At 34.0% G+C, this 25,672-nt stretch overlaps 1 protein-coding gene across 4 annotated transcripts; it reads right to left on the bottom strand.

The window, feature by feature from the left end:
* Positions 1–203: 203 nt before the first annotated feature.
* LOC117109936 (solute carrier family 35 member F4-like) lies at positions 204–25,672 on the bottom strand. 4 transcript variants are annotated; one of them, XM_033252432.1, is made up of 10 exons: positions 25,484–25,671; positions 18,776–18,877; positions 14,106–14,176; positions 12,899–12,945; positions 11,372–11,654; positions 7,679–7,904; positions 6,743–6,868; positions 6,095–6,284; positions 4,065–4,154; positions 204–1,508 (listed from the first exon to the last, which is right to left on the bottom strand). In XM_033252432.1, coding segments are annotated over exons 4-10 (1,095 nt in total). In that variant the 5' UTR covers positions 12,900–12,945; positions 14,106–14,176; positions 18,776–18,877; positions 25,484–25,671; the 3' UTR covers positions 204–1,329. The 4 variants fall into 4 exon arrangements, with proteins under 4 accessions (XP_033108323.1, XP_033108322.1, XP_033108319.1 ...); XM_033252431.1 differs by lacking the exon at positions 12,899–12,945; XM_033252428.1 differs by lacking the exons at positions 12,899–12,945; positions 14,106–14,176 and having other exon boundaries at positions 25,484–25,672.

Here is a 25,672-nt window from a genome sequence, read left to right as displayed (position 1 = left end):
ATTATCATCACCTTCATCAAGATCACCACAGCTTTCACCACCATTATTATCAACACCACCCTAACAATCATTGTTATTATTTCATTATTTTTTACTGATATCAAAATTAAAAGAGTTCTGATTTTTGGTCTGAAATTTTCTTCCCATGCATTACTAGTTAATTGTGTTGACAGCATAAAAAACAATCACAATGACACATCACAAGCTGTAATTATATACTTTATTGTTACTGTAAACTCTAGATATAAATGGAATGATCTACAGTATATCTACAGTAAATACCTGTAGTTATTAAACAAATACATAAACAATAACAGTGCTAGAATAGGAACATGGCGTTATAATTGTATCAAGCGTTTACGCTTCAATGAAGTTTACCTTTATCCAAGTACAGTATGAAGAAATGTGTGTCTGGTGGGATTTGAACCTGCACACAATGGTGACGGTACCTTTGCAACAACAGAAGTAAGTTTTGTTCTGCATTTACTTAACGTCTTAATGAATTTTCATTGTTTATTGCTCCTATATATATATTTTATTGTATTTTTCTTTGTGGTGTATTGGTAGTTAAACTCGAAGAACTAGGCGGAGAGAAAACTACAGCAACATCAAACAGCAAACACCAAGAATGCTGTTTTAATATCTGTTGGTGTGATGATCCTTAAGCCACCCTAATAATTTTTACTGTAAACATTTTTTTTGTACAGTACTACTTTTAGATTTGATAAGTAAATTGTATAAAGAATGTCTGGAAGCAAAGTTATGACCATTTGAATAATTGTCATCTTATCAACTTTCTTAAATCAATTTTTGAGAAAATTGCCTTTACTTTTGGCAGGTTTCTATTCATTTTTCACTAACTCCCATCTGAAAAATGTCTAAATTTTACCTTTTACAGTTGGAATTTTGAACTCAAACTTCAGGAATAGTAAGATTAATAGTTATACTTTATTTATTACATAAAAACCCAATTTACACAAAATTCACATTCTACGCCCTATTCTGGCTGTTGAGGCTTATTTCTCAATACAGCACGGTGCGAGTTTACAGCCCTTTTACGATCTTGGGTCACAAATTTCTTTAAAGTAAATTATTAAAAATTCCTAAAAAAGTACAAAAATATACCTTTCTTTTTGTGCTGTTAATTTCAGTGAAATCCTTTACAAAACATAGAAAATGCTTGCTCTAAATTCTTTCAATTATTGGGTGTTCAAGCAAGTTTAATTATAGAACATACAGTATTTTTATGCAGGTTTCATATCGCATGTTTTAATCTAGGAAACTTACCTATACTTAAAATATATTTAAAAAGATTGTCAGGTAATAGCTTTAACTCTGATTTTCCTCATTTTCTGTTGCCTTTCTATGGCAGTCTTCGTCACTCCAGCAGGCAAACTTAGCTTGAAATGACTCGGGTAGTATCATTAGTACAAATCCTCCAACAATTAGTACAGTGCCGCCAATTTTCCAAAGTCCAAATGGATCATCTCTAAAAAGTAAATCAGCCACTAGAAAAAAAAATAGTAATAATAAAATATTGTACTGTATAAAATAGTAACAGTACTATAATAATAATAATACAGTAATAATAAGTTATCATTACGGAATATCTACATTATAGAAATGAAGATAACAACAATAATAATAAGGTAATGATAACAATCCACCATGTACATGTATTTATGTGCTATACATGTTTTTCAACCATATTAGAAACTACAGTAGACACCAATTAGAGCTATGGTAAATGTACTGGGATTTGTTATAGGACACCAAGGGCTTAGCCAGCTGTCTTTTAGACAGCCAACAATTATTTCGGACGGCCACTTTTTTTCTGTGACGGCTTGGACGGTTTGGCCTACTCAGCCCGGCCCAGCCTTGTTGGCCCGGTCTACCTTTAGCAAATTCTTTATATTATTCAAATCTATCAAATGTTGTATCAAACTACAACATATTTTGGACGGCTTCGTTTTTCTGGCTAAACTCCTGTAGGACACAAACATTGCTTTGAGGAATATGATTCTAAATTAGCCAAAGGCCTTTAACTTCATAAGACTCATACCATGCAGACTTTAAACTAAAAAAAAAAAATTAATAATAATATTAATAATTACTCATTTAAAACTATCAAACAAATTATCATCTTTCAGTAAGAGAGACACTAATCCATATTTACTACAGGTTTGTCTTCATGTTCAGTTTTAGTACATCAAACAACTAAATTTCCTGTTGCCTTGTGATGATGAAAATTAAGTTCAATATCAGATATTAACTACAAAAACACGCTTAAAAATTGATTACCAGCCAATTTAAGTGGCTATGCAAAGAAGATAAGAAAGATATAATTATTCATGAATTTTATATTTGGCAACGAAAGTTATTAACTTGGATTAATCAATTTACAAAGTATGCAATCAAAATACTGAATTTATTATTATTAATTCAACAGTCAGTATTATAGCATTTTTTTTCATTATTCATGGCTCTTGGTGTAGTAATTCCTATATAGCTAAAATCAGCTGAACTGTGATGATGTGCAAGAGTGATGTCTATAGCAAAGTAAGGTACTTAAAAATTTAATAAAAACTCAGAGTGCACTACTTCACAGGGCTTCATTGCCATACACAGGGGTCACACATCCCTGATAGCTTGAGCAGCAAAACTCATGAAGTGAAGTACTGATGGAGGAATATGCAGGACTGCTCCAAGAGATAGGTGGTTCCATATGGCCAAACTTATACACCGTTTTCTCCAAATTTGAAATAAAAATTTCCGATAACCTGGCAACAACCACTTGGGGGACTTCAAAAGGCCTAGCATTTCACTCTACGTAGTATTCTATCATGGAATAATTAAATGATAAAACTAAATTACTAATCAGCACAAATATTTTAAAACGAAAAAGAAAAAAATGTTTGTATTAAAAGGCTAAGTCTTAAAAAGCTTTTTCAATGTTTACATATACAGTAATTAGCATGATCGTAAGTGTTGTCTACTGCTCCTTTAGCAAAGGTCCAGCGGTACTCTATTTGTAACTAGTCAGCTGCTTTAAGGCTAGGCCACTAGAAGTCCCCCAGTGAGTTGTGAGACAGTGGCGGCGCTGTTTCAAAATAATCTCGATAAATAGGTCTATAGATATTTATACTAGGTATGGAGAGATAAGTATACTTTTGTAGTCTTTCTATGTTTCTGCAGTTTCATTGTATAATGTTGACTATATTTTATATTGTCTTTTATTATCTTTTTATGTAAAGTGTATTGAACAGATGTAAATCTGAAAATGTGCTATATTTGTGTATTGAAGTGGATGGTTTGTTCTGGATGATATATATGTTGCTGTCTGGGTGCATGTTGGTGTAGAGATGCTTACCAAGTTTACATTGAAATTTATTTTGGATTTTTCTACTAAAATAGGGTGGAAAAGGATCAGAGCCAACAAAGACGTAGGCTTTAGAATAAGTAGACAGAGGTTCTGCATACTTCTATTTGTGGGGCAAAGAAACTGAATGTATTTATATAAGAGAAAAATAAGTGACAGAACTCTATTCCTCTAGAATGTGACATTTTTACTAGTAAAATCTTTCAAGTGAGTGCCTAAGTAGTGGTGGATCCAGGAATTTAAAAATAAAGGGCCCAGGGAAGGACTTTCACAGATAGAGAGTTCAGCCACTTACAGGAAGCTCCACCATGGCTAAGCCCTGAGATGAGAAAAATTATGATCTTGGCACTAGATGGCCGGTAATGGCACCCTCAGACTTAAATTTGAATATAATTTTCTTTTATTCTCCATTTTTTTCTTAATTTTAGAAAAACTTAGGGGTGGGGACCCCCTTGAATCTGCCACTGCAAATTAAAATAAGACCAATTAAAATAAGGCCCCAATGGAAATAAGTTTTATATATTGTAAAACTTTCTTGGGTTACCCTAGGAATTAATGTCTTATCTTGTTCTTTATCTTTTATCTGTTCTTTGTATTTGTTTTATTTTCAAGTAATCTTGATTTTAATTCCTGAATAAAATGAAATGAAATGAAACTTTCTAATAAAAGAATAATGGGCACATACCTGCATTCATGGGTATACCAACAACAGTACCAAGTGCAATGAACAGTGGATATGTTACTGCTATCCCAAAATTTATCAGAAAATTGAAAACTAAAAAAAATGGAAGATATTTTTGTTTAAACATGCATTGAACAGCTATATGATATTGAATAAAAAAAGTTTACCAACTTTATATAATTTGAGAACTGATTTAGCATACTCAGTTACATTATATTTCATTTCTCGAATCTTGTGCATGTTATAATATGGTAATAGAGAGGTTTCGCATGCGAATGAATACGTGCACGCATACATTTTGCTATCTGTAACAGGTTGAGCCATGCTGTGCTTTTCGGAATGACAGCGAAATTTAAGCGTTCGGCCTTAGGCCTAGCCTAGGGCTTAGGTAATTCCAATTTCTTCTCTCATTATGCTTCCGAAAATCAGATTTTGGCATGTCCTAGAGTTTTGGTATATAAGGATTAGGTAATTGTAAGGGGTAGTCGAATAATACCCCTTCCCTTGTTGCCCAGAATAGTTGGTTATTTCGTGGCCCAAAAATGTCTGGCTACTATAAGCTAGGCCTAGGGAGGCCCTAGCTAGGCCTACAGACACCACCAAGCACCAACATTTTTAATACCCCAAAATGAGATGCATCCTGTCGTAAATTGCTGTCTTGTAAAAAAAAAAAAACAAAGATCATACTAGAAATCCAAAATTTTCCTACATATTTTTCACGTACGTGTAGTGAGCGAGATAGCAACCGGCCTATGACATCATAAATGATGACGTATACGTCAAAATAGACGCATGCGTTCACATGTGAAACCTCCTTAATAATAAGAACAACTCATCTAGAAATCATCCTAAACATGTGCATTACAATGGCCTATAGCTAATGCTGGATGGAGTGATGTACCTGCAACGTCATCACAAATCTAGTTTACAGCGTCTATGTAAGGAGCGCGCACAAGATTTGTAATTTTAAATATGGAATATTATGTAACTGAGTAGATTACAGTACTCTATGTAGATTCTTAAAAATACACATAGTAAAACACACACAAATATAATATGAAGTACCATATATATACTGGGTTTAAATCTCTATAGAGTTTTTAAAAATTATTATACATGCCAGAAACCAACTATTTATCTACTACTTCTACTTTCAGATTTGTCAAGGCCTCTACAGCATCTGGACGGGTGCTCAACCGCCAACAGATGGCATGGTTATCAAATAAATTAATAAAAAAATAACAGCGGCGAATCCAGGATTTGAAAGAGGGGGTTCAAAATTTTTCCAAAAAAACCAAAAATGAAAGTGGGTCCACTTTCCCGACTTTCTTTAGGCCTATACATTGAGAAAAAAAAATTAAAAAGACATAGGCAACATACTATTACATTCCAACAATATTGAGTAGTTGGATACATATAGTCTTTCTCCCATGGATCGATGAACCGATAGGCCTGAAGAATGCACTTTTGTAGGCCTACATAAATTATTAAGCCTACAACGTCAAACCAAAAACAGTGTATATTATAATTTTATTTAATTGAAGGCTACATGGGCTAAGACTAGTTTTTCTGATCTGCCAAATTATGCCTAGGTAGGTTTAGCATGCCTTTTTTAAGCCAGGACCCAGTAGTATTTTGTTACGTTTCTTCACAGAGGGGGGTTCATTTGAACCACCTGAACACCCCCTGGATCCGCCACTGAATAAACATTGGCCATCAACAAAAATGGTTAATGGCACCCAAGATTTTTCAAAAACTTGGGTAAATAAATCTTGCCGGTTTGAAGAGCAAAGGGTTCTTCAATTATTTATTGCCACTGAAAACCATGAGATCATTACGTTTGGAAGCGAGTGATTGTAATAGGTTTCTTGTTTACATTCCGATGGCTATATGTTGCTGGCCAGGACTCTCTTGTTAACTCCCAATAGACATACTTAAAATCAATTAAGTTAAGTTTATGGAGCTGCTGACAGCTCCCTGTCGACCAACAGAAACTTTTGCCTCATGGGCACATATATATTCAAATTGCTTACCAACAGAAAGTGCTGCACTCCCACAAAGGTAGTCCCAAGGCATGGTGTCCCAAGACCACGTCTCTACGTCAGTGTAGTAGAGGATGAGCATGATGGGCCAAAAAAAGACAAAGTCACAAAGACCAAGGACAGTGAGAAACAACGAAACCTGGCCAGAGGTAGCATCTCCAACATACTTCTTGAAAAGCACCTACCAAAAAGGAGTTAATCCAGGATTTTTAAACATAATTAATAAAACAAAGTAGTTAGCACGAGACAAATTAAAAGAAAAATCACTCAAGCTATCATGAAAAATCGCACACATGGTTAACTTTTCATACTATTGTTAAACGTGGCACTTTTTTTATCAACTAAACAAATAATACTTACCATTATATTATAAGACTATGTTTTTGTCATCTTTGGTGACACAATATTTAAAAAAGTACAAAATTAACAGATGTCACTAACCAATCTATGAATTATGGTGGAGTAGCATTACCCTACTAATGTCGTAGTGGTTTGAAATCCCTTATTTTTGTTTTATTTAGACTGGAGTGCATTTCTCTGTTTTGCATATGATATATTGCAAGCCTACTTGTTTTGTCAGTCTTCCTGGAATAAAACATTCTAACATGATCTTTTAAAGATTAGACAGCCCATACTAACCTTGTAAACTGCTGCACCAATAGCTGAACCGATGGAGAGAAAAATACCAAGCGTCGTCGGCCCACCAAACCCATCCGCATACGATATCAGAACAATTCCGCCCGTTGACAAAATGACTGACAAACTCTAAAATGTATATGACACAATGGCATTTAAAAATTGTCTATCATTATATATAAAATTATATCTATTTAAACCTTGAAATACATTCAATAATATTGAAGTTATAACATCGTGAAGAAATATGTTAAAACATTGCCTTCCATTTTCAGTATACTTGTATACAGAGTGTTGCCAATGCCAAATGATTTTTATAGTGATCCAACATGAAACCACAGTTTTCAGCAGATTTTTGTGGATTTTAAATGTTCCTGAGCAAGCCTGGAAAAACAATGTTTGCCTCGATAAAATGCCTCCAGCACCAAATACTATCTGTACATTTTATACAGCCCATCAGGTTTTTTTCCCCCAAAATGCTTCCGGGATATTAATGTTGCCTCTAACCGCTGGACCGATTGCGCAGTCGTGCACTTCTTCCAGCCCCGTTCCCGAGAACAAATACTTAATGCAAAACAGATGTGGTATAACAAAAGAAAGAAGAATACAAGGATATCAAAATGATACCATTTGTTTGATTCAAAGACTATTGCATATAAAAATTGATAGAAAGTGTGGCTATGCAAATTTAGCTCAAAAAAGTGCTGAGAGGATGATTATAAGTAATGTATTCAGGCGGTTCACACATTCAATAGAGCACTAATCTTTTACACAAGAACCGTAATAGCGCCCTTTATTTGATTACACAAAAAAACACTAAAGATGGAAATCTCTATCTTTGGCATTCTAACGATGGGAATATCAAAGACGGAGATGCCCGTCTTTGGTGCTCAAATTGTTGGTGATTGGTACCGTTTGGGGAATCAAACTTTTACTTACTCTTATTGGAAGAAGTGACAATTTCTCTTCAAGCCAAACCCACGAAAGTATGTATATAAAAGCAGTGTTGGAAGCAAATAGTGCTGTGACGTCAGCAGCTGCAATTACGCCCAATGCCCGCACGTACATATAGTTGGTAATGCCCCAGCAGATGGCAAATGGAAAGGTCAATTTCAGCCCTGACCATAGGGTCAGGCCACTGCTGCCATACACTGCTTGATCCTCACTAAAACAAAGAGGAAAATAAAATATGGTGTAGATAACTATATTTGGTGAACTTTTAAAATTTTCAATCAAAATTCTTTAAATAACAATAAAAATAGTAAAATAAATTAAACATGTAATACACAACAATAAATTGTAGATTAATGATTATAGTAATATTAAATTATAATAAAATAATTATATAATACAGTATATATACAATATAAATAATAATTTTATGAAAAATATTGTACACAAATAAAAATATACATATGCAGGCCTCAGCATAAACACTTTAATCGACTCCTTTGTGGCCTGTTGAAAAAACATGTTTTGGCTCTCAATTCATGTGACAGCGAGGGGACTGCAAGCAGGCAATCCCTGTTACAAGAGGTATTAAGGAAATTGAACTATAGCAATTGTAATGGTTAAATAAGTATTTGTCAATGCATATAAGTTATATTTGATGTTAAGTTTCTCTTTACTTTGTTTTGTGCCTACTATAAATTGCGTAAAATTATTTTAATATGCAGGCCTCTGTATAAACAATTTAATCGACTCCTTTGTGGCCTGTTGTTTTGGCTTTCACCGCACATGACAGTAAGGGGACTGCAAGCAGACAGTCCCTGTTACAAGAGGTGGTACAAACTAAATATTAATTGAACTATATCAATTGTACAGTAATAGTTGAAATCAATATTTGTCAATGCATGTAAGTTGTATTTGATGTTAAGTTTCTCTTTACTTTGTTTTGTGCATACTATCAATGGTGTAAAATTATCTTAGTACACCAGTCTTGGTATAAACAATTTAATCAATACCTTTGTGGCCTGTTGTTTTGGCTTTCACCTCACATGACAGTGAGGGGACTGCAAGCAGACAGTCCCTGTTACAAGAGGTGGCACAAACTAAAGAAATTGAACTATAGCAATTGTAATGGTTAAATAAATATTTATCAATGCTTTTTTAAGTTATATTTGATGTTGTGTTTTCTGTTTACTTTGTGCGTGTATACTATAAATGGGTGTAAAAGTATGTTATGCAGGCCTCGGTATAAACAATTTAATCAACTCATTTGTGGCCTGCTGTTTTGGCTTTCACCTCACATGACAGTGAGGGGACTGCAAGCAGACAGTCCCTGTTACAAGAGGTGGTACAAACTAAAAGGAAATTGAACTATAGCAATTGTAATGGTTAAATAAATATTTATCAATGCTTTTTTAAGTTATATTTGATGTTGTGTTTTCTGTTTACTTTCTGCGTGCATACTATAAATGGTGTGAAAGTATGTTATGCAGGCCTCGGAATAAACAATTTAATCAACTCCTTTGTGGCCTGTTACAAAAAACATGTTTTGGCATTCACCTCACATAACAGTGAGGGGACTGCAAGCAGGCAATCCCTGTTGCAAGAGGTGGTACAAACTAAAAGGAAATTGAACTATGCAATTGTAATAGTTGAAATCAGTATTTGTCAATGCATTTAAGTTTTTATACTCCTGAAAACATGACTGTCTCCCAGGATTTCCTCCTGCACTCCTGTATTATAGCAAGCAAGCTAAAACCTCCTGGAAACTCATCTTCCACAAGTTCATGATGTTTGCATGTTTTTACAAATGTATTATCAAATGTCACATTAAAAAAATTGTGTTAAGAAAACTCATTTAACCAGATCTCTTCGGACCTTTATAGTCCTACTATGATGAAAGATTAGTTTGATGAAAGGCAATCATATAACTTCCTGTCACTGTGTAAAAATTGGTTTTTGTTTTACAGTATATATCCCGACTTTTGTGAATTTTTATTTTTGTAACATTTTTATTTTTTAAATCATGGTGCTCTGGAGAGGTCTTCCGATTTTATACATTCAATTTTTTCTTTCTTACAAGTTTTAAATTTTTACATTAATCCACAGACTTTTTGGTATTTTTGTTTTGCTTTATGTTGTGGAATTACTTTATGAATGTTATCTAAGAAATTAGACCGAATACTGCACCAAATCGTACTCCAAAAGCAGTGGTTCCCAACCTTTTTGCATTCATGGACCCCTCCGGACATGGCAAAATCTTCAGGGAACCCCATGTCCAAATAGTACTCATTGTCCATCCGAACAATAAGATTAGGCCTACAGATAGAAGATGATTGATTGAACAGTGGCGAATCATAAAATTCAAAATAGAAACCACAAAATTTGTTTGTCAGCCACTTCTAGATGGCCGGAAATGACACTGTCAGACTCAAAATTTTAAGGTAATTTTTTTTATCCCCATCCCCATTTAATTTTGAATGTGTAAAATTTAGGGCGAATCATGCTTGACATTCCGCCAATAAGATTATAGATAGAAGATGACTTGCCAAATTACGATGTCTTGGATCTTGGAATTCAAAATAGACAGGAGGGGAGAGGGGTACTGACAGTCAATTTTACAGATAGGGGATTTACACTACCTCAGCCCCACCCTGGTTGGGGCTTAAGTAGGAAATTTTTATGTAAATGGCACTTGTAGATGGCTGGAAATGACACTGTCAGGCTCATAATTAAAATGTAATATTCTGTTATCCCACATTTACTTTTAATTTTTCCAAATTTAGGGCTCCCTCCTGATTTTTAAACTTTTCAATATTTAGATAAAAGCAATACAAGAGAATACATGAAAACAGCATGTACATTACCTGAGGATTGCCACTATCAAGTGGCTCTCCTATAAAACATCTTTACAGAGAATACAAACAAAATTATTTTAAAAGAATCAATCAGATCACCAATAAAATATTGGAATTAAAATATAATGGCAATTAAAAGTAATTTCCAGTAAACAAAGTCATGTCTGTCAAAGGTATTTCATTATTGTCAAGGTATTATCACACTTAAGACAAGAAAAAATAATGGAATCATGGAAGAGAGTGGACCCCAGTTTGGGAACCACTGCTCTAAAGAACCCATTGCAATTCAGCACAATGACGCTGCAAGTTATGGGTTATTCTCCTGCAGTTCTTCTACCACCCTTGTTAAATTATCCTGGGTTCTTTTTGGATGCAGCTAGCACATCAGTTGTGGCTTGGACTCCCAATATTGAGGTCAGGGTTTCGAAACTCTTGCTGTAAAAGTCGCTTGTGTCCTTGGGCAAGGCATTTTGTCTATGTTTGGTCTCTCTCTACCCATAAGTATAAATGGGCAACTGGTGGGATATTGTGGCACTGACTCTACTAGTTTCATGCACTAAGTACATGCTCACAATTACCTACTGTATACTCCTCAGGGAGCAAAGAAAGTTGCACTTTTTGCTGGTTTGCTGTAGTACTGTATGTTACCCAGAGGTAATAACCACTCAGCGTATTTGATCATTGATTTGTACATAAATCTTTGGCATTATTATTATTGATAGTGTTTTGTCTTTTTACATTTTCATTTCCTGATCATTTTATAGAAAAGTGATTTGATTAAAAACTACAGTTGATCAATGGAATATTACAAATTGGTTCAACTCACTTGTAGACAGATTTCAGTCCTGCTTGGCGTTTCTCTTTTGAAAAGAGTACAACGCCCAGTAGGTAGCCTGGGTAACAGACCAGCATCCATGTCGTTGAGAACCATATTGTAAAAAATGGAGCATCAAATGTATCGGAATATGTGCTTTTGGTGAACTGCGTTGAACCGACCCAGGACAAGCCAATCCCAAGTACAATTATGAAACCCAAGACAGTCTTTTTTATGCTCGAGCGTTCACTGACAAACACTTCAGTCTGGTCTGGTTCAATCAAATTGATATCCACTAAAAATTATAAAAATAGAAGTGCAAGGAGTTAAATTTAACATGTAACTGTTTGAATTTAAGTCTGAAAAACCATCATTCACTATAACTTAGCAAGGAAATTTGGTTCATTAATATTGCTTGAAGCTACTATAACTTGCTTCATATCTACATACATATATATCTGTCTCTTATACACATCTAGATGTGTATAAGAGACAGGTATTTGATGTTAAGTTTCTCTTTACTTTGTTTTGTGCATACTATCAATGGTGTAAAATTATCTTAGTACACCAGTCTTGGTATAAACAATTTAATCAATACCTTTGTGGCCTGTTGCAGTCTCCCAAGCCTGTCTCTTATACACATCTTGAACTATTCAAACATTGAATATTATGTTAACAATCAATTCACACAACTAGTAAATAGATAGTATATTTGTTAGGAACTATGAAAACAAACATGCAGGTTTTAATGGGCATGCATTGGGAGGTATGAGGAAATGCAATGTTTAGCACATGACCATCTCATGCACAATGTCAACAACCATCATTGATTTTTTGAGGTCATAATGTACATGTTTTCTCCCACTTTACTATATAAATTTCAATAATAATATATTTAATAATAATAATAATAATAATAATATAATAATAGTAATAATAATAATCACTGATGCAGATGACGATGATGATGATAATGCTAATAATACCAGTAATCTTGAATGTATCTATTCTATGCCAGGAACTTACAAGTCACCACCTAGTAGTGCTATCTATACAATTATTATTCTTTCCTCACAATGTCAGAAATGACATGCAATTCACTGCCAGACTGACTGGTTCTTGTAGATTCACATCACTTTATGTTATGTTAACGATTCAATAAAAATATAGTCAAACTCTTTAAGTATACTATGCAGATAAATATATTCAACAGTCATTCAAAGTGGTAGGAGGATGAAAAGTGAACATAATTGGGTACTGGATATAAAATGGTCTGATATTATTCGATTTATAGATGGCTACTTTTATAGGTGTAGTATTTTATGCTAGTTTAATACTGTATTATAACATCTTCCCCTTTAGATTAATTAGATAGAGATATTCATGGGAATATCCATCATTACTGATTGATATGTTGTTATGGTCTTTACAAATTTATAACCTTTAACTATTTATGCTTTATGTTAATATTAATTATTCTATTCTATTGTAGAACTGTTTAATTAATAATAAAACAAGCACAATTTGGTGTAAACTTACTATGAGCTTTCGTCTATGTTCTCAACATGACTTCCTCAGCCTATATTCTACAATAATTATAAGCAAACCAGAAGAAACTATTCGAATATTCTATTCTAGTTTAATAAAATAAAAAAAGGGATTAATATAGTGCTATTGTTACGCATCAGGCTACGCTCATGCTATTATCATTCCACAGTGTTCATGACCACCGTATTTTTGACATTCTAAGTAATTTTCAGTTATTTTTGTGTGTCTAACTTGCTCCCACGGGGGCTGTAGACACTTAGTTATCATCTCACTTGTAAGATGTGGGTGTAAATCTGGTTTGGGAGTTCAAAGGAATTATGGGATACCATTTGCATCATAAGCTAAAGATAGAAATTAACAGTCTCCCAAGCATAAATCAAGCCTCCACATAGAAAGTACCAAAAAAAAAAAAAAAGAAGAATATGTCAATCAGTAGATACATGCTGACAATGGAAGCCTATTTCTTACATAGTCTTTCCTGTACTGTTGTTTAGACTTGTTTTGGTTGTTGGACCTGAACTTGATTTGATGAGACAAAAATGTTCGGATACTCACTGTCTCTGTTTCTTAAGTAAAAATGTGAGTTTAAATTGATGAATTAGTTACAGTACCCTATGATGATGAAGGCAAAGTTCAAAGTGAATCCTGTATCTTTAAAGTTTCACTATTTATAGTACACCTCGTTTCTTCGGGGTATAATACCTCCTTTCCTGTTACAAAACTGAGATTGGGGTCACCAGTGTTTACTGTATAATATTCTATTTATAGATGGTTAAGGTGTAGTATTTTATACTATTTTAATACGCTATTATAACACATTTGTTTTTTAATTGCAGTTTCACACAAAAACAAACAAAACAGTACATATAATAATCTTCAAATCTACAACCAGTAGTAAAATAATGCACAATTTCAAAAATGGTTATTTAGTAAAGGCAAGATACATACTGTAGGTCAAAAAAAAAACTTCATAAAAATACCTATCCTAATTTTCTTTTTGTATTATAGTCACTTCTCACCCTGGGTTACTGGTGAGGGTTAGCAGTGTAATGAAATACATGTTAGCGCATAGAGACAGTACTATGCGACTTCTAAGTCCACTGATTGATTGATTGCTTGATTGATTGATGATAACCATACTCAAACTCAAGAATTCATATTAAAGTTTGAAGACTTATATAAATGATGTATTACTTACTTTTTTGATGAAAGGAGAGGATGATGATAAATGATGATCAACATGCAATTGGTTAATAACACCCTAAAATGCTGCAAAAAATAACGCTTGTCTACATTAGCTTTTGTTTAATAAATTGCAAAGTTGATGAGTATTCTGCAAAAAAAAAAAAGATTGATATGAACTTGAAATGAATGCAATACCTCATGCTGTTATTAAGTGTGTTTATACATTTAAGCAGAGGTGTCCCTGATCTAAGTTTACCAGATACAATTTCTGCTAAGCTCATCCCTTGAGTACTGTTGTTAATGTCCAGAAACAGTTTGGCGCAGTGGGAACGCTTGGGTTTCCCAACCTCGAGGTCGGGGGTTTCAATCCCTCGCTGTGCATTTCGCTTGTGTCCTTCAGCAAGGCACTTTTATCTGTGTTCCTTTTCTCCACCCAGGAGTATAAATGGGTACCTGGTGAGGTTGCCTGCTACTGCACCAATATGGCAGCAACACTTAAGGAATAGGTGCTATACAAATACCTAAAACCAAGTAAATAATGTCAACACATAAATGTGCACGCTTGTGGGGCAACACATGTGTTTATAAGTCAATCACATATTACCCCTGACACTGTTCTGATTGGTCAGTTTGTTTTATTTGATTGACACTCCAGTGCATCCATGGCATCCATGGTTGATGTGTACAACATGGTTCACTTAAAAATTCGATCCTTGACAAAGTATGAAATAAATGATGACGGTTATTCAACCCCCAGCCAAATCCGGCCCAGCCTAAGATTTTGATTCGGCAAATGCAACATTGCTAAAATAAATCATTTTCCAGCCCATTTTTATAAAACGTTTTTCTGTTTATAGAAACACCACCTACTGTAGGCACCCCTCTAGCATTGTTTACAAGAGTGTGGCTTTTTCTGAGTGTAGCTCACTGTATTTAGTCTTGTAGGGTACTGACATCGGGAGAGGGAGACTAATGGATTAAATTGGCCGCTAATATGATTCGATGTACAGTATACCATTTGCGGCACCGGCAGGCTCGGGGAATGTATTCTGTTGAAAACACTGCTTTGAAAACACTGCTTTGAAACTAATTTTTGAAAGTGCCATTTTCAGGAAACTAGAGGTATCTACATTAACAATTTGCTCACCTCAACCCAAACCACTGGTGAGTGGATATTTTTGTGGTAGGATGATTTCTTGACAGAACCGGAGTAGGGTAGGAGAACCGGAGTGCAATTTTTTTTTTTTTTTTTTTTTCCAAAATTCTAAAATAAGATACAGGTAGAGAAGAAAAGAAAATTATATTCAAATTTAAGCCTGGGAGTGCCATTTCCCACCATCTAGTGCTATAACCATGGTGGGGCTGAGGTGGTACATTTTCTTCCCTGGCCCATTCTACAGTATTTCAAATCCACCACTATAAAATAAAATGGGTGGGGCTAACATAGAAAAAATGCACAATTTATGTCGGCCCACCGCTGGTCACAACAAATTGGAACTGGCTCCCCAGTTTAAAAAGGTTGGTATATCCGGGATTTAGATGTTTCCCTCTAGTTAAATATCCCCCCAATTAAAGTCCACCCCAACTTAGAGACCACTTGTGACCCTAATGAAAACATATCATATCATCGATAATGATAAAGCTTGTCCAGATGTGGTCTTCAATTGAACTGAGAGTAATTAACATTTAAATAAACAGGATCACTACCCTGAACCTTTATTATATTTTGACAACCAATTCAAGATGAACTGTAGCCACCTTCGCTAAGGGTCATGATCATTTGGCTCGTACTTATTATAAATTGAGTCTAGTTCAAACGTTAAAAAAAATAATATCATTTACAATTATATTATTATAATATATTATATTAGCTACCAGCAGTATATGGTATACGATAGCCTGATAGGATACATTTGATTTAATAATAGTAAGGAAAAGAAAACTTTGTTATGTTGTAGAACTGATTTTTCTAAGACAAAGTACAGCAGTTGTTTTGACAAAAATCTGGGGAACAATGAATGAGATACCGTACTCGCGCGAATAAGCGCCCCGTTTGAATAAGCGCCCCTCTCAAATAACCGCCCCTCCTAATGTGAAAATTTCCTTAAGCGCCCCGTTTGAATAAGCGCAAAGATAATATCATAAGATTTTCTTTTTAGCAAGTCAATAATCCAATCAATTCTGGGACTGTGGTCTTGGCATGATTGGAATCGCATTCTTCTGATGAGGATATTTCTCTAGGACAGATGAGAGCCCGATCCCTACACAGACAGTATATTTTCAACTTTCCTCTTCTTACATATTTGTCAGCCGATGGCTAACAAGCTAACCACTACTAATTGCATCTGCTATTTTGCTGTTATGTAAATATTCACAGCATTCTTGTCATGAGCCATGTTCTCTGGACGATTATCTTTTCCGCCTTACCACCATTCGTAATGTCCTTGTATAATCTTTTTCCATTCAAAAAGTGCCTCTTGAATTTAATAAGTTCCCATAAGAACCCCTCGATTTTCATCAATTTCCACTTTGTTTTCATAAGCGCCCCGTTTAAATAAGTGCACCGTTTGAATAAGCGCCCCTCAGAAAGTGCAAAAATATTTTAAGTGCCCGCAGGCTTATTCGCGCGAGTATGGTACTGATTTTTGATTATTTAATAACAAATGGGGGAAAAGGGTGTAAAAAAGGGTGGTTACGCCCCTTTTCCCCCAAGTTTTTAAATATTTAAAAATCTGTATCTTATTCACCATTCCCCAGATTTTCATCAGGCAACTTTTTTCTGTCTTAAGCTTTGTCTGCACTATCAAATTTCATCAAAAAAGCATCACATAAAATTGGACGGAACATGAAAGTTGAACACGTTCAACTTTTTTTTATACAATTTGATATGTGATGACATGACGACGGTCATCGTACCTATATATGGATATATCACATATTTTTGTCACATAAAATTTGATATTTTTTTGAATGATTTTATTTTATTTAACCAGTAGAAATTTTTTACTAACCTGCAACGTTTCCGATGCACTTCGGCTGTCCTTTCTCAACCACTGATTCTAATGCTAGTCAACACCGCTATATACGCGGTCCAAGATTGGAATAACATAAATGTTCTTCATAGTGAATTTAAGGTCTTTCAAAGACAAGCTAAAGAAAGCATTTGGATCAGGAAAACCAAGCAAGTAATGATCAGGGACACTGGATCACATGAACTTTCTCACCTTTATGATAACCTATTGATTCCCATGAACATCAGGTGCAGGGCGCAGGTCTAAGACCAAGAAAACTACCTTGCCAATTGAGGGCGTACTACACCCTGTATGGCGGTGTTGACCAGCATTAGAATCAATGCTTGAGAAAAGATAGCCGAAGTGCATCTGAAACGTAGCAGGTTTGTAACAAGTTTCTACTGGTTAAACAAAAGAAAATCATTCAAAAAAATATTTATGAAACCAGATGAATTTATTCAAATAAAATTTGATAGTTTAAGCATTGTTAGAATTGTTTATTAAAATATAAAAAGAACTGGGTATAACAAGGAAAATTAAGGTAAGGAAAAAAGAAAGGAAATGGGACAGGAGAAAGACAAAAAAGAAATAAATAGAACACTCTGAAATGAGAAGAAAGAAAAAAAAAACATGGATTGAAAAGAAATAATGAATTAAAATACTAGAAAGAAAATGAAAGAATTAAAAGGAATAAGAAAAAAAATGAATAGATAGTAAAGGAATAAGAAAGGAAAAAAAATAAGAAAGAAAATGAAAACTTGAAAAGGAATAAAAAAGAATACGAAATACTGAAATGAATAATAAAGAAAAACAACTGAAGAAAAGAAGGAAAAGAAAAGAATTGAAACTACATAGAAAGAAAACGAAAGGCTGAAAAGGAATAGAACAGAAGAAAGAAAGTGTAAGGTATCAAAAATGGAAAGAAAGATTGAAATGAATTAAACTAGAAAGAAAACAAAAGATTGAAAAGGAATAAGAAAGAAAACGAAAGATTGAAAAGTAATAAGATAGAAAACGGAAGACTAAAAAGTAATAAGAAAGAAAGCGAAAGATTGAAAAGGAATAAGAAAGAAAAAGGAATATAAAGAAAAATAACTAAAGGAAAGGAAAGGAATAACAAAGAATAGAGAAAGTATATAGAAATTAAATGCAAGGCTGAAAAGGGATAGAACTAAAAAGAAAAGAGGAATACAAGGTATAGCAATAAAAGCAAGAAACAAGTATAGAATAGTAGAATGAATAAAAGAGAGAAATATGGAAAAGGTATTGTATATAATTGCAATTAAATATTATGTTAATAAATATATTTATAACTGCAATTATAACATTATTATTTAATACTTTTCACTTGGTAATTTCAAAATTTAGCCTCAGTGTTTTGTATTTTTTAATATTTAATATAAAAATTAGTAAATACTTTTTCTTTTTGTCAAGAATCACTACGCCTCAGAATACAGTAGTTCGCTAGATAGACGGCGAAAAAGTGCTGTTTTATTATTTATTATAGTGTAGACAAAGCTTTTAGAAAAATCAGTTCTACAACACATCAAAACCTGTTTTTCCTCCGGAGCCAGATTTTAATCTTGATTGAGCGCATTTTGCTAAAAGTCTCAATACGGAATAAATGAATTTTTAAATAAAATAAGAAATTATGAAATAAAATTTGTGATACCTGTTCCAACACTGGAACCTGCTTCTGTAGTGTTAGGCATTCCTTCTTTCATATTAAAATCCGTATTGGCAATATACTTGGCACTCATCCTGCCTTTTTTTTCTGCAAATAAGAAGTTAAAGTATGTAACATGAGATCCACATCTAGGCTAGACAGAATTTTATTGCAGTAATTCAAGTCGAGTGGGTGAGAGGTAATGCAGGAGGTCACTATCTACAGTGCTATATTTAATATAATACTGCATACATAGATTCGAGTGGGTGAGAGGTAATGCAGGAGGTCACTATCTACAGTGCTATATTTAAAATATTACTGCATACATAGATTCCAGGCATCTGATTGGTTAAAAAGTGGGTAAAAACTTCAACCATCACTCCTATGGCGTAGTTTAAATGACAGTTTCCTGGAGAAAACATTATTATCACGTTAAATAATAGTACTTTTTTCCCTATCGCAATGTAATCTCTAGGCCCACTTACTTACTGTATACAAAACTTACACATAACTTATTCCATGTACGCCAGTGTATTCACCAAATTAGATCGTCAATTTGTGACGGTGCCATATCCAAATAATGCTATTTTGATTGCCAATCCTTAAAAATATTGTCTAAAAGCACAATTTGGGTCATACTCCAAGCCATAAAAACTTTCCCCATGAACCCTACCAGGGATTTATATTCTGGAACCCTGACCAAAGTTCAAGTTGGCCCCACGCTTCGGACCTTCCTGTCTGCCTCCTGTCAGCAAATTGCTGGTGCACAGTGCCATTGCCCTACATGAGCACAATTAATCACCGTAGACTTTTAAGATGATTGAAAATGTGTATGTATTAATTAGGGCCTAAGCTAAGGCTAGGTCTCGCATTTTGATGTATGATTTGCTTTTGACCTATTTTCCTTCAAATTTTGATTCATGTTCCGTATTTTTTTAGTTGTTAATTTTAGTTGTTAATTTAAATGCTGTTTTTTTATATATCATATAATTCAGCCATGTGCTGCAATGTATGCATTTTACTGGAAGACTGAATAAATACCTCAATATAAAGATACATCATGCTACCAAAAGTTTTCTTACAAAAATTGTAGTACAGTGTTCGCTCCTTTCCTATTTACTGTATTTAAGGTACATTTGACTATAGGTCCAGCCATCCAGACTGTCCAGTTATCAAATTTGCTGATGACACTGCAATTTTATGCCTTATCAAGCATGATAATGACAGCCATTAAACATCTGAAATTGAATATTTTGTCAGATATTGTAAAGATAATCTTGTTATCAATGTTTACCAAAGACTAAAGAAATGGTAAATTGATTTCCATACAAAATACAAAAAGGAAACTAGAAATATTGTAATTGATAATAATACAGTGGAGAATGTATCCAGTTATATTAGTACAGTACCTTGGAGTAAAATTTGATGACAAATTTCTCTGAGCACATAGAATTTGTCAGGAAGTAAATACTTGCATGTTTATTGCCCAGTGGCGGATCCAGGGAGGTTCAAACAAATCCCCTCTGTGAAGAAATTTAACAAAATACTAATGGGTCCTGGCTTACAAAAGGCATGATAACCTACCTAGGAGGTTGGCAGATCAAACAAACTAGGCTTAGCCTAACTAGCCTTCAATTAAATAAGTTCCACAAACACTGTTTTAGGTTTGACAAGTCGTAATAATTTATGTACGAAAGTGCGTTCATCTGGCCTATCGATCCATAGTGGAAAGACTAGTATCCAACTACTCAATATTGTTGGAATATAATATATTGCCTATGTCTTTTTTTTTTTTCTCTATGTATAGCCTAAGAATGAGATAAAATTACCTGACATTTTTGAACTTAAAAGGGCTTTCATTTTTGGGAACTTTCTAACCCCCTCTTTAAAATCCTGGATCAGTCCCTGTATGAAAATAAATGCATTCAATGTTAATACTAAAATCATTACCATGTTCTATTCATCTGTGATTTGTGGGGTATGGCGCTATTGCTTAACCGGTTGGGGAGATAATGTGTGTCAATGCGATAAAGAATTAGACTATTTGATCAGAAAAGTCAGTAGAATTTCAGACACATCTGCCTTCAAGTGACTCTCTATATCACGATAGGGTGACTGAGCTATTCCATCATATCCTGAATGATGAAAGACATCTGCTTCATGATAAGCTTCTTGGCTCCGTTAACCCTATGAGTGGTCATACAGTATGAGAGTACAGATGGCAAACACCAATAGATATCGTAACTCATTTATTGCTAAGGGTATAACAAACTTCAATGAATATCATAAAAGATAGATAATAATTATAATATTAGTAATAACAATAATGGTTTAATGGTTTACTTCGCATTCCTAGCTATATTCGCCAGTTGACTTTGTGATTTTGTATATGTAATGCCCAAAGAGCAACATTAAACCTACATACTTCCGCATCCAGTTTTATATAAAGAGCAACATTAAATGTACATACTTCCACATCTGGTTTTATACACCAAAAGGGTAACTTTCAAACAGTCAACCTAAAGTACGCTAAGATTTTAGGCACAGATGGTAAAAAACACAGTCAATTTTCATCAAACATAGTCAATTTTCGGTTTCTGAATGAGCTACAATAAGTCCCTGACCAATGCTATCTCATCTCATTTTACTGAGTTTCTAAATAATTTTATGCAACTGCTATAAAAAACACATGTACCTGAACTCAACGCTCTAATTGTCTATGTCTGTGAAGCATGCTTTGTAATACATAAAAAGTGATCTTACTACTGAATTTGTGACATTACGTAATAAAATAATTGAGCGGAGCAACATGCAACCTATCTCCTTTTAGTGGTTGCTTCAAGATTAATTGCAAGGTTCACATACTAGAGAGTAAGCAAGCGCGCCCCTAGTAATAATAATAATGGTAATTGATAAGAATAATAATAATTATTATTATTAATTATTATATTAATAATTATTATTATTGTTATAGCTGTAATTTTGCCCTACCTGACGTGGAAATGTACTGAATACTCAGTATGTGTGAAAACAACTGCAAAAATAATTGCAAGTTGTTCTCGGGTTGGACTTAAACCAACAATCTCCAGAGTCCTACCCAAGAAAAACTTGAGATTTATTTATTTGCAATTGTTTTCACACGTAGTGCGTATTCAGTACATTTCCACGTCAGGTAGAGCAAAATTACACCCTACTGTATACTTGATTCTCCTGAGGCAAATCCAGTTATTGTCTATTACATCATGACAATAACAATTACTACCTATTATTATGGTTCTTGTTATTATTAATAAAAATAATAATAAATAATATATGATCCTGTTAAATAGTTTCTCCTTTTTAAAATGTGTAACCCTTTTTTGTTCTCTTCATATTTCATTATCTTTAGATATTGTTCTATAATTTTAAATATTTTTGTGCTTTTGTCAATGGATTTTTATGTTGATACTTATATCCTTGATCAATATTAATGTGATTTTTTTTTAAATGTACTTTTGCGAGCTTTATAATTTCTTTGTTTTTATTGGAGACAATACATTTTATCTTGTATCCTGTAGCTCAATAGATGCTGATGCTATACTTACCGAGATACTGTATGGTTGGTTAACCGGCAAGGTATTACTAATTAGCTCACATGTCATTGTTAGGCAATATTTTTTTTTAATTTTGAAACTAATAAAGGGCAGTCTTTCGAATTCCGATCAGAATTTTCCCATGAAACATCTGACAACAAAATGCAGCATTAGTGGCGCTGAGAGGCCGGAGCATAAGGGGCAAGTACAGTACCCAGAGGCCGGTAGAGGCCTGGGATGCTAGGTAGAAAATTTTTAAAAATAAAATAAACAAATATATTGAATTAAGATATTAAAACAGAGGCGGTATAAAAGGAGGACCTCTCTCTCCCCTTCCAAACTAATTTTTTTTTTTTAATTTAACAAAAATTGAGAAATAAAAAAAATAGAATTCTACTTAAACTCTTAAAAAGTCTTAAGTGTGCAAATAAATAAGTTTCCATGATGTTTAATATAAAAATCATAGTTACCTACCTGAGAGATATGAAATGCGTGACTACACCAGTTGGGGGGTGGGGGTTGGGCACTGGTGTCCAGTCCAGAATCCCTGAATTCCAGTCACATATTCACCGGTTGGTTGTGACAATGAACGCGCAAGACTACTAGTTTCTACTAAGTGCGTGGTTGGTTGGGTTATTTTTGTTGGGAAAGAGAAATTTCTTGGTGAATTGATTCTCGAACAAGAACGAAAGCTCTCTAATGACTCAAGCTACTGCATGACCATTTTTATATCTTTTACTCAAACCAATTTCCTATAATTTTAAATTAAATACATTTGCCCCTGAATTTGTGATGATTTGTTATCACGCATAGACTTGTGCTAAATGCGTGACAAATTTATGATCACGCATGTGTTTCTGCAAAATGTGCGTTTCATCCAAAATCATTTTGAAATGCCGAGAGCATCCCACTCGATGCGAGACAGTTGGTAACTATGAAAAATGGCGCTGTACATTTAAATTAACTCGTACATTCTAGCAATTTATTAATTATTGCTGATTGCAAAATGGCATCAGCTCGTCGTGCCAAAAAGGTATGTTTTGTTGAAAAAGGTACCTTGCTTGTGAGTGGTTGAATCATTTTTAGTACTGTATGTACCAAGAGGACACGAAACTAGGGGGTGCTGCGTTATGGAGAGTAAAGTGTGACCAGAAATGGTCTGCCAGTTGGTTGTTACCATACGCCAGTGATGTTGGAGTACAGCAAGATGAAACTATTTATGTAATGCATGAATAAAGTTCGGGGTTTGTCGGGTAGTGAAATGATTATTGTACATTTTAAGTGCTCCCTCTATGCATAAGTGTAAGCTAAATTACGGGGATTAATTAGCGAAGATATGGAGAAAATTATTTCGAAGTTCCCTCTTTCCAAGAGGGGATGCAAATGCTTGTGAAAATGAAAACGCCGCGGTACGCATTTTCACAAAGGAATACACTCAGCTGGTTAGCTACACTTTCGAAAGAAATAAATTAAAATAAGAAAAAAAAATTAACTAAAGGGCCTAAGATTAAGAATAATTCAGTTGCAGACGTACCTTGTTTAAGTATTATATGCTAACTATATGCGACTCTTATAGCCCGAGCTAGGCAAGGCATTCATGTGCAAAGCAGTGGTGTTTGTTTATCCATGAAAAAAGCACGCCGGGAAAGTTTGCCTTACCAGGAAAAGGTGACGTAATCTAGCTTATGACGTATGCATGCTAACTATAGCGTGAGTGTGACGTCACCAAAAAATAAAAATTTTCTATATAACCAAAATATTAATAACTACAAGGTTTGTGGGCGTAAATTCCCTTAATACGAATTAAGGGTAGCGCCATCTCCTTGCCATACAAATTACAGCTCCCATTGACGTCTCAGTCGAGAAATACGGGTAGCTGAAGTTTTTCTCGCAAATCTGACTACAAAACCAAATTGAAATTCACGTTCCACTTCTGACTGAGTTGTGCTTCGCACACGCCGCTGAGGGCGGCGTTCCGGGAACCCTGCGTCTAGACATAGGCTTTTCTTTTTCCATCTTGAATTCAGAGGTCAAAAACATTTTTCAATTTTTTTTCATATAGTGGTGTAGACTAGTCATTTTTCAAGAACATTTTGATACGACGCCCTGTTATGGAGTTATGATTTTTTGAATAACATGATGTCAGAAAATCAGCCCAAAAGCTTATCTTATTTCTGTTGGTTACGCTCCGCTGATTTGCAATGTTTGTCAGTATTTAGTATTTCAGTATTTCAGTATTTATTGGAACTCACTTTTAGATCAGTGGCACACACTGAGAAAATTAAAGATAAAGAGATTTAAAAAAACCAACTTAATTAACAAATTAATATAAATGTAAAATTAAACAATAAGCTTAACGATGTAAAAAAAAATAAATAAAATAAAAAAAAAAAATTTTTTTTATTTAAAAAAAGAATCAAATTCAAATATGCGGTAAGCAGAGTAATTATCGAACAGAGTATCCCCAAACTGTAGATTACCCAAAATTAATTACATGAAGTGAAATTCAAAGTGCAAATCATAACAAAGTTCGCAACAAAAGAAAAAGTTAAAAAGAAACAAATGAGATCAAAGAATGAAACACAGAATTTAACAAAGTAAAAACAAAAAACAAAAAAAAAAAGAACAACTTTAGGATAATAAAAAAATAAAGTACTTATCTAAGTTTAAAATGTACTGTATATTAAAACATAAAACCACAATACGAAGTAAGCAAATTTTCTACAGTATTTTTACATTTAGTAATTATTCTTCAGTTCAAATTTGGGGGGGTTTTCTTGTAAAAGTCTGTTCGGGCTTCCAAATTGCCTTCTGTAAATATGTTTTGCAGCAGGTGTCAAATATTTTTCCTAAAGTCGGGTTTACATTGTATAAATTATCCAGTAACAGGTGTATTCTCATTTCCGAGCTACCTTCATCAAATGATTTCCAAAAAGAATGAAATCACTGAAATTAATCACTTCAAGATGCTACCGATTCGTGAAAAAGGCCGTAGTACTAGGCCTAGGGCCTACAGTAGTAACCTATTATAGGCCTAGGCCATAAGCTAAGAGGCCAAGACAAGGTCAAATAGGCCTAGTGCCAGGCCTAGGCTAGCCTATTTATAATATGATCTTGCTTGGCACAATTGTCTTAATTTTACCTGCTTTTACTTTATCAACTTAAGCAGACTGCCTCTAAAATTCGAGTTTGTTGTGTATCACATCAACATCATTTTGCGGTCAAAAAATTACCAATACTATAACCAACGCCTTATTATTATATAGGCCTAGACTATATAAAACTAGCGGATTCCGAACTAGAAAGAAGTAAGGAGAGTATGGTCATAGTC

This window comes from Anneissia japonica, unplaced genomic scaffold, assembly GCF_011630105.1.
Source record: "Anneissia japonica isolate Jap-2015-1 unplaced genomic scaffold, ASM1163010v1 scaffold585_len4108843_cov191, whole genome shotgun sequence".
NCBI lineage: Eukaryota > Metazoa > Echinodermata > Crinoidea > Comatulida > Comatulidae > Anneissia > Anneissia japonica.
This window is presented reverse-complemented; position numbering and strand designations above follow the sequence as displayed.